General features: G+C 35.3%; 4 protein-coding genes across 4 annotated transcripts; 2 read left to right on the top strand and 2 right to left on the bottom strand.

Annotated features, from left to right (window-relative positions):
• Nucleotides 1-259: 259 nt before the first annotated feature.
• On the top strand, nt 260-1802 carry L201_000301 (uncharacterized protein; the record flags this gene model as incomplete). Its single annotated transcript, XM_066216104.1, has 7 exons — nt 260-286; nt 348-553; nt 617-670; nt 730-909; nt 986-1167; nt 1232-1357; nt 1426-1802. 7 exons carry the CDS (start codon nt 260-262, stop codon nt 1800-1802), a joined length of 1152 nt encoding a protein of 383 aa, XP_066072201.1.
• Nucleotides 1803-1949: 147 nt separating this feature from the next.
• On the bottom strand, nt 1950-3369 carry L201_000300 (uncharacterized protein; the record flags this gene model as incomplete). Its single annotated transcript, XM_066216103.1, has 3 exons — nt 1950-2455; nt 2546-2689; nt 2778-3369. The coding sequence occupies 3 exons, from the start codon at nt 3367-3369 to the stop codon at nt 1950-1952; spliced, it is 1242 nt and encodes a 413-aa protein (XP_066072200.1).
• A 635-nt stretch (nt 3370-4004) lies between these two features.
• Nucleotides 4005-7306, top strand: L201_000299 (uncharacterized protein; the record flags this gene model as incomplete). Its single annotated transcript, XM_066216102.1, has 6 exons — nt 4005-4221; nt 4292-5538; nt 5590-5669; nt 5721-6405; nt 6474-6779; nt 6851-7306. The coding sequence occupies 6 exons, from the start codon at nt 4005-4007 to the stop codon at nt 7304-7306; spliced, it is 2991 nt and encodes a 996-aa protein (XP_066072199.1).
• Nucleotides 7307-7591: 285 nt separating this feature from the next.
• On the bottom strand, nt 7592-10648 carry L201_000298 (uncharacterized protein; the record flags this gene model as incomplete). The annotated part of the gene is made up of 4 exons (XM_066216101.1): nt 7592-10105; nt 10178-10219; nt 10312-10522; nt 10614-10648. 4 exons carry the CDS (start codon nt 10646-10648, stop codon nt 7592-7594), a joined length of 2802 nt encoding a protein of 933 aa, XP_066072198.1.
• Nucleotides 10649-10669: the final 21 nt, after the last annotated feature.

Below are 10669 nucleotides of genomic sequence, written 5' to 3'. Positions count from 1 at the left end.
TACAACAACATCATCGATACTCATTTCAGCTCATCTAATCTTAGTTCATCTCGATAAGCGGTTATCGCCGGGAACGACACGTGTCTGGGCGGAGATAAAGCTCAGAAGTCCGAGGATGATCGACAAAAGTTCAAAGTTGGTTTATTTGGTTGGAATATAATGATCCTCTCTGCTATAAAGAATCAGTTTTTAACAGTGGACAGAAGCAGAGCTCTTTTCATCGAGTCAAGGATAACCTAACAGTCAGTAACAATACAAGATGCCTGACATAAAGTTGAGAAACCAAGTAAGCCAACTTACCGCTGAATTGTTTGTTTTTCATAACTGATTAGTCCGATATTCATCAGCCATTCGATTTAGCATTTCATCCAAATGAATCAGTACTCTTTTCAACCTTGTTAACTGGTGAAGCCAAAGCATGGCGATATGATGATGAAGATGGATCAACATCTACTTCGTGGTCTGTAAGACCCTCAAAAAGGACAGCAAGAGCTCTATCGGTAGAGGAAAGTGGGAAACATATTTGGATGGGAGGTAAAAGTGGGACATTATTGTGAGCGTCGAACTGGAAATCAAAGGTACATGTATAACATATCCCTAACGACTTTAAACACAGTCAGTTGACAACTGAAATGGGGACTATAGTGAGAGAGCAAGAAAAAGCTCACGAGTAAGTATTGTAGGATAGCATATTACATCTTGGAGTTAGCTAATCATCTGATTATCTAGTGTACCTATAAATCGAGTGTTCTGCGTGAATGAAAACCTAGTAGCATCAGGTGATGATGATGGTATAATAAAATTATGGGATCCAAGAAAACCTGATATGATCAGAGAATACAATCAGCATTTCGATTATATATCAGATTTCACTTATTTCGAAGATAAAAGGCAATTAGTGTCGACCTCGTAAGTATATAGCCGTAGCTTTAGGGAAAAGAAAATTGAAGAATTTCATTGCTGATTTTTGAGATTATCATGTTAGAGGTGATGGACATTTATCGGTAACAGATATTAGATCAAATAAATCACAACCGTTAACAGTATCAGCGGATCAAGAAGATGAATTGTTATCGATTGTACAAATTAAAGGTGGTCAGAAAGCTATAGTAGGAAGTGGTCTAGGTATATTATCAATATGGAATAGAAAATTAGGTTGGGGTGATTGTAAGCTGTTTTCATGCTTATCCATCGTACAACTCCCAACTGACTTCGATTTCAATCACCATAGCTGTTGATCGAATACCTGGGCATCCAGCTTCGATAGATGCTATAGTTGCTTTAACGCCTGATATAATAGCTACAGGTTCTGAAGATGGTATGATTAGAGTGATACAAGTTTTACCACATAAATTCTGCAAGTATCATGTAGATTAATCATAAATTTGACTTCAATGCTGATTTACCAATGTTCTATCCTCTTAGTGGGAGTAATAGCGACGCATGAAGAATATCCAATTGAACGAATCAAATTAGATAGAAATTCAAAATGGTTAGGTAGTGTTAGTCATGATGAATGTTTGAAATTAACGGATGTATCTGATTTATTCGAAGATTCTGATGATGAGGAAGATAATGATGAGGAGATGGAAAAGGATGATAGCGATGAGGAAGAACAAAATGAAGGTGAAAATGATAATGATGATGATTATGAAGAGGCAGAAGCAGATTCAGATTCAGATGAAGAGATGGAAGTTGAACGTCAAGATAAAAAGAAAAAGAAAAAAGGTAAAGGTGGTTTGGGTGATTTAGGTAGAGGTGGACAAGAACAGGAAAATGCAGATTTCTTTGCTGATTTATAATTCAACGATCGGATCATATAGGATTTGTAGATGAGATGATTGTTATCATGTTTTGTTATATGCATTATTTGTATAATATCTAGTTATCAACCTCGGATTTTATTATACTTTTGTTATCATGACATATCACATCTTATCAAACTTACTTTAATCTTTATTTTCTAAAACTTTTAAAGCTTCAGAAAAAGCTTCACCTTTATCTACATAAACACCATAAATCTGATCACCTATCTTTGTAGTTAATTTACTTATTTCATCATTTTCATACCAATCTTTTATCGTTAACCCTTCTTTCATCAAAGGAGAAGAAGAAGACCAACAAGATCTTTCGGCAAATTCGATTCTAATTAACCCTAATCCAATTGAATTTACATCTGAACTATTATTATGTAAAGATAAGATTTTACCTGCTGATCTTGATTTTTTAGATGCAGATGTTGATGATGGTATATATGTAATTTCTAACTGCTCATTTGATATTCCACTTGTTGACGAAGCGGTATCTAAAGGAGTTGCTAGATATTCTGATAACAAGGTATTACCTTTATTCAAAGGTATTAATCGTATAGATAATATTCTCTTTCTGGTTGCTCCTGTATGATATGTTCGTACAGTCAATTCTTGACCCAAATAACATCCTTTTCTAAAGTCAACTATATCGAACGAGGCGAATGATTAGCACTTGTCATTATTTATGAGTACCAGCCGATGAGCACTTTTGAAGGAGCAACCTTGTTACTCACCCCCTCCATGCAGATCCATACAGCTCTCTAAAGGTAAAGCGCTACCAGGTATGATCTCGTTTGGTCCGTCAGGTACACCCAACAACATTCGTCTCAGATGATAATCTTCCGTTGACACTAAATCGTGAGAGGATGCCAGAGAAGCTATATATGTATGGGTAGATGGTAATAACGACACATCATCAGTTACATTTGTTGGCGGTATTCTTCGATTCGATGTTTACCAACTCACGTTTTTCACCTTTAGGAACTAACACTTGTCTACCTAGACCTGATTTACTCCAACCAGCTCTTAAATCCCAACAACCTACCTCATTATCTTTTAATTCTAGATTTCTAGGTTCGTTATTTAACCATGACCATTGAGATTCAGCTGCACCACCAGAACCAAATTTCCAATTCCTTATTGGTTCTTTACCTTTTCCTTTTGAATATAAATCCTCTGTAGCATAACATGAATAATTATCATATTCATTAGTTACATCCTTGATTCTAACTTTTGCTCTCAATTTAAATGGTACTAAAAAATCTTCTAATGGATTTGGATGATCAGAAGATGATGATGATTCATGTGTAATTAAATAACTTTTTTCTTGTTTACCATTTTTCATTAATTTTGTAGTTGGAAATATGAATGATGTATGTAAAACTCTTCCAGAAGCATTTAAAAATCCACTATATCCACCTTTTAATAAATCAACATCTTTACAACTTAATCCTTTTAAAAATTTCGTTGAATCAGGTCCACTAATTTCTAATATTGATTTTTGTTTTAATTTACTTAATGAAGGTATATTTTTCAATAAAGATGATTTTGTAGACATATTCAATCCTTTATTGCTGTGAACCTCTCAAAGATGCGATAGTGAATATGATATAAGATTTGAAGGAATATCAGATGTATTTCAGATTGATATGCAATGAAGAATACTATACTGTAGTATGGTACCTGTGACGGAATGACGGAACATATATAAGGAAAATCCGTTAAAAACCATAAAAATCTCGTACAAATAACAACCAAAACAAAACACACGACCACCACTCTTCACCACCGCTTTTTCACCTTTCACCTTTGTTTTGCTTTTCCACTCTTTTATATCTATTATATACATTTTATACATATACATCTTCAATCATCTCACAATATCACTACAAGAACGTGTACTTCAAATAGCACTAGAGTAAAAAATCATACATATACAGTACAATCCAACGCATACTTGTCAAAATTCAAGACCCGATTCTAGACTGAAACAAGCTGGACCTTTTTCCCTTTGCGTACTCGGCCCCCGACTATACAGCACATACAAGAATATATTCTACAACTCAGCCTTCTCAACAACATATCAGATACATCATCCTTTCTATTCTTGCTTCCTAATTCACGCTCGAATAACACCTATCAAGCCAAATAAACCATAATCAATAAAATTTACCTTGATGCAACAGTAAACAAATGGCAGAAACTACAGCTTATGATCCTCATCATCCACTTTCACATGCAAAAGCAGCTTTTACAAGTCATATAGCACAACCAGCTGAAAGATCAAAAAGTGCTAGAATAAGAGAAGCACAACAAGGATCGCCAAATTCTTGGCATCATGATAGCTATACAAACGATAATGATGGTGAAGCAGTGAATGGTAACGAGACCTTTGAAACTATAAAAATCAGTAAGTTTACTTTATTTGCTTATTATTGTAGTCTCGTTGAGGATACTGACAAAAGTATTCTACCCATCAGACGGTACATCACCCAGAATAAACCCATTCCATCTCCTATCCCATCCAAACTCAACTTCCCCTTTACCACCTTTACCACCTCATTTACAAGCTTTGACATCAGAACCACATCCTAGTGAATCACAAACACAATATTTTTCAGTGAATGGAAATGGTCAGAATACCGCGAATACTGCACCGCCAGTACATATAACGAAAGTTACGCCTACAACCGTAGAAGTTACCTCCTCAACACCTGAAGGCACGCATCATAAGGTAATAAAGAAAATCAGTAATGTATTCAAGAGAGACGCTATTGACCCTATATCTACGTCGAATACCGGAGGCAGATCACCCGTAATGCAAGGACCACCACCAAGTCCACCATTGAGTGAAAACGGAGACATGGACGTAGGGTCCGTTTTTGCTTCGGAAACTACAGATAATCCAGAAACTATCGATACCCACCATTTCGTACATCAAGATGAAACAAATCTTTCACCAGTAGACGAAATCCCAAATAGTATACCACCACCCAACGATAGTCCGTCTATTGCACATACTTTCACATCAGAACCAATTGATTTAGGTGGATCCCCAACATCATTAGCTCCCCCAATATTAGCATCAACAAGGAGGGTTTCAAGTGGATCTGCTACCTCAAGTAGAGCAGGTTCCTTAGCTGTAGTCAGATCAGGTAGATTGGCTCCTCAGCGTGATACTCCTGAAAGCTCGTCATCTGCTGCAGCTGCTAGTCAGAATGGCATAGGCCTTGGATTTTCTAAAAATCTACCTGATATACCACCGGATCAAGGTAGAAGAGGTAGTGCAGCTAGTATACTAAGTTCAAGTGCGCCCAGACCCACCAGAAGAAGTACGAATCCATCACCAACATTCCCATCATCACCTAGATCACCATTACCCCATTCTCATTCACAGCTATCTTCACCTCAACCTCAAAATCCTATCACATCTGTGGCTATACCTGGATTAGATGGCGCAGCTATAGCTTCTGATTATCTAGCTCAAGCTGAACTAGTGAGACAACGAAAATTAGAAAGACGGCAGAAAAAAGCCAGTGCACAAAGTGTTTCAGGTCCTAGTGCTATACCCGCTGCAGAAGAAGCAGATAATGAACACCGATCAAAGCCGAAAGTAGAGGAAAAACCAAAAGAGCAAGAGACCAAAGTATTGGTGGGAAATTTGATTGGAGAAGATCATGTTAATTACGTCTTGATGTATAATATGCTTACTGGGATTCGTATAGGTGTAAGTGAATCTCGTTAGGGTTGATCCAAATCTCGCTAATACACCTTTCAGGTATCCCGTTGCCAAGCAAAGATAAAACGACCCTTAACAGAAGAAGATTATCACGCAAAGCATAAATTCTCGTTTGATATGTGAGTGTATATACTGAGCAAAATGTCGATTATGCTAACGATCAAGTACAGTGTTGGTAACGAATTAACACCTTCTGCAAAATACGATTTCAAATTTAAAGATTATGCACCATGGATCTTCCGAGATCTGCGAGATGAACACTTTCATTTAGATCCAGCCGATTATCTACTATCATTAACTGCAAAATACATTTTATCAGAATTAGGATCACCTGGAAAATCAGGAAGTTTCTTTTATTTTTCAAGGGATTATCGATTTATAATTAAAACAATATCACATGCTGAACATAAATTTTTAAGATCAATTTTAAAAGATTATCATGAACATATCAAAACGAATCCACATACATTATTATCTAGATTTTATGGATTACACAGAGTAAAATTACCTAGAGGTAGAAAAATTCATTTCGTAATAATGAATAATTTATTTCCACCACATCGCGATATTCATGAAACTTATGATTTAAAAGGTTCAGCATTTGGTAGAGAATATTCTGAAGAAAAAGCAAAATCAAATCCAAAAGCTGTATTAAAAGATAAAAATTGGGTAAATAGAAATAGATCTTTAGAATTAGGTCCAGAAAAAAGAGCTTTATTATCTGAACAATTAAGAAGAGATATGGAATTTTTGAAAAGAGTTAAAGTAATGGATTATTCACTTTTAGTTGGTATACATAATATGGAAAGAGGTAATAGAGATAATTTAAGAGAAAATCAATTACAAATGTTCCATGTGAGTGTTTTTTGTTTGATTCTACCTTTTCAATTAATGATTTTTAGACTGATAGACGGAATTTTTAGCCCGAAGTACCACCACCAAGACGTAAACCATCAGCAATTAAACAATCTAATGAAGCTTCAAATGTACGTAAAGCAATTAGAAGATCTGATCCAAAAATGTTAGATGTAACTTCACAATTACCTTCAGAAGATTCAGCAGATAGAAGACATTTCTTATTTTATCAAGATGAAGGTGGTTTAAGATCAACTGATGAAGCAAATCAAAATTTAGATGTTATTTATTATTTAGGTATAATCGATATTTGTACTCCATATAATTCTTTAAAGAAGATTGAACATTTTTGGAAATCTATGACTGAAGATAGGGTGAGCAATCTCGTTCGGTTTGTAAGACTTATAAAAATATACTAATATCTGATCAACGCCATTCACAATAGCACACAATCTCATGTATCGATCCAGTAACGTATGGTCAAAGATTTATAAATTTCTTATATTCCGTCATGAGAGGTGGTGATAAATCTTTGAGACCTCCAGGATTAGAACCTCTTCCAATAAATGAAAAAGTTGAACAACCTGTTGGTGAAGTGAATCAAACTCAGCATCTAAATCAGAATCAAGAAACTGAACAACATCAACACTCTGATACTCCTCAACCACATGAAGGAACAGGCACACAAATGATGAGCGAGAAATCGTCATCGCAAGGTGACCAAGTAATACAAGATCAAAATGAAGCACAATCACACCGCTCAGCAAACGGGAACGCCTTGAGCGGACTTAAAGACTTCCATGTACCTCCAAACGCAGCAATAAGGGAAAAGATCGATGACCCAATCATAAATCCTATAGCTGCTATTGCTGAGCAAAACCGTATTATTACACGTGATTAATCATGTAGAACTCTGATCTTAGGAGCGAGACATATGGTATGAACGATTTTCACGTTTTGTTATTGAGCATCTTGTTCGTAGCATTTCTGTTGTCCATATTGGCTTATAATCTTAATGCGTATACAATACATACACATATTTCAGACAATTTCAATTTCGTATGTACTTGACACCCTTTTCTTGGTTTTTGACCTTTTTAACGATACTTGATGCATTTTACCTATTCTACGATCTTTGACATGCTCCTAGGCAAAGTACAGCAAGCATGAGCATACATTGTTACCACTACTGATCTTCCACATCGCTATTACTGTTCGAGTTACTTCTATAATAATCTGATAAAGTCAAACTAATAGGTCTTGGAGTGATCGATCTATCCTCTTCCGAATCTAATCTTGATCTTGATTTTACCTCAGGGGTCTGATCATTGGCATCGCCGGTTGGGGATTCACCATAATTCAAATCTCTCTTTATTTGATTCTGATTTTGATTCTGATTAGTAGTTGAAATGTGTTCACCTAAAGAAGATCTTGATCTTTGTCTACTACCTATTCTATATAATCCACCATTAGCACCGTTTATTGGGGATGTATTTGCTGCAGGTGGAGATCGCAGATAAGAAGCAGAAGTTGTCAATGGTGGTGGACTTGAGAATCCTCTTTCATGATTATAACTAAGACTTGTTGTAGGAGGTGAATTTCTTCTATTTGGTGAAGATACATTTGATGAAGAAGTTGTATAACTTGAACTTGAATCTCTCCTATTACCACTGCTGACAATATTATTATTTGTTTTTACCCAATTAGATGCTACGTGTGAATGAGAACTTGCTGCACTTGATCGCCTACTATTACTATTACTTCCAATGATATTAGAGGGTAAATTGATTTTAGATGCTGATGAACCTAATATTAATGGTCTAGGTAATGAAGAATTCCCATTAGAAGGCGAATTTATCTTGGCTGCAGGTGTAGATGTTGTCAAAGCTGATAATCTTTCTTGTATTGATGAGGTTGTTAATGATGAATCTAAAGTATCACTTCTTTCACGTGATGTGATTCTTTCCATCATATTATTTGTCGGTACTGCATTTTGATTTTGATTCTGATTTTGATTTTCATCTGTAAATATAACATCGTTATGTTCAGTACCACCAGAATTGATATCCTTTGATGCACTCCCACCCCATAATGATCCTAATGCTTTTGACCATGATGAACTTGTTTTCATTTGCGATTGAGATTTAGGTGTAATATCCACCTTTGGAGGAGGTATATAAGAATCGATTTGTTCCCCGTTTGATTCAGCTTTCGATCTAGCATTTCTAAGTTGATTAGCCATATCAATGATGTTTTCAATTCCACCAACAAGTCTTATTGGGTAATTCCTCAATATTTGTAAATTTCTGACGAAAATAGCATTCTCATCATCATCATCATCTTCTTCTTTGGTTTGATTTGTATACCGATTTTCTTCTTGGAAATTATCAGTTTCCCATAGACCGACATGTTTCCCAGGTTGAGTTGTTTCTAACAAAATATCTTTTACTAATAGAATCATCGACAATTCTATGTCCACAGCCAAATCAACTTTCGGTTGTTTATCAGGAGTAGATAGAGGTTCAGATAAGATAAAATCAAATAATTTCGGTATAATCGATTTTGGTAGATCTGTAAGGAATAAATCGTTTGACCACCTAAAAGCATATAATTTAGTATCCAATCTCCTCTGATTGATTAATATATCATGTAAAGGTAAGTTCATATAGTGTAATCTACTATTTAATTTATTTAAATTCGTTTGAGGATTTAACCATATTTGATCAACTTCATTTAAAAATGATGATAAAAACCAAAATGTGTTTTCTTCGATATAATCTAATAATGAAGTATCTTCGATCTTCGTTACGGTTGATTGATATTTATCTTTCCCTTTACCTTTACCTTTACTTTTTCTACTAAATTTACTTTGGTTTGTTTCTGGAATTAATAATGATGATGAACCAGAATGAATCAAATAAAAAGTTGATATTATATTAATAAATGAAAGTTGATATTCTAATTGTGGATTTAATCTGAATATAATATATATCAATCTGGTTAAAGATTCTAAATGAGTTTCAGGGTAGTATAACGATCCGGAAAATGCTGATATGGGTGTACTGGTTGATCCTGTCGGTAGAGGTTTAGGTGATAAAAGTGTTATAGGTGAATTTGGTTTATCACTACTGTTTGATTGACCGTTTTCTAATTGTGTAGAAATGTTGAGGGAATCAGGTTGAAGTGAAGATATATTCAAAGGTGCTGGTTTTCTAGCATCCAATCTAAATCTGGATAATATCGGTTGTTGCGTCGAATCAAATGGTGAGGAATCGATAGACAAGGTTATTTTGGGTGACATGATTTCTGGTGTTTCTTCGGATTCCAAATTAGAATTTGAACTCTGAGATACATCTTGAGTCTTGAAGTTGTAGTCAGAAACTGACGACGAATCTGCTTTAGAGAAACCACCTTTATGTTCTACTTCATTTAACAGATCAATCCTTTTGAATAAAGCTCTTCGTGATAATATAGGTTCAATCATATTTTTCCCATCTTCATTACCTTGATCAATTGAGTCATCTGACAAATAATCACCTTCATCTTGGACGTTTCCTTTAGGTGAATTTGGATCTTCTAATGGGTTAAAAGGTGATGATTTGGATGGATTCGTCCTTGTTCTCCAAAATGACGATTTTAACGATTTCAAATCTCTTGATATGTACAATATCAGTCTATCGTGGGTTGAAGAGGAAGAGCTCTGCAAGAAAAGCAAATCGAGAATTAGCCTTTTCATAGGAATATTACCCTTGATAAGTTGACGATTACTTACAGGTTGGGATTCTAATTCCTCCATGAACGTTTTGACGAGGTTCTGTAATCATAATCAAATTTAGCGATCGCTAACCTTCTGCAAATGATATTGGCGGACTCTCAATATTGGAAGAATCTTCACTTCACACTCACATAATATCTTTCTCTCTGGGATCTCAAAGTAGATTTCCATAACCTTTTCTCAGTAGGTATCGTTTCCAACAATAATGAATAGGCTAAAGGTCTTAAATGGGGAGGATGATCCGGTATACCTATCTGACATGACTGTCTAAGTGTCGGTAGATCTACGTTTGGATCAGAGGCATTACTCGATCCATCGAGCAATCGCTGAAAAGCGAAAAGCCTTGTAGAACGGGCAACAAATATATCAGTTATCGTTATTCAACAACAACATCCAGCAATACTGAGAACGCTGAATGAGGAAATTCACTCACCGTTCATTTTCTTCCTCATCCTCCTGATAGCTCATCTCAACGATCGGTAGTATAAT

This window comes from Kwoniella dendrophila, chromosome 1, assembly GCF_036810415.1.
Source record: "Kwoniella dendrophila CBS 6074 chromosome 1, complete sequence".
NCBI classification, from domain to species: Eukaryota; Fungi; Basidiomycota; class Tremellomycetes; order Tremellales; family Cryptococcaceae; genus Kwoniella; species Kwoniella dendrophila.
The sequence above is the reverse complement of the archived record's forward strand: the minus strand, read 5'-3'. Positions and strand labels throughout refer to the sequence as shown.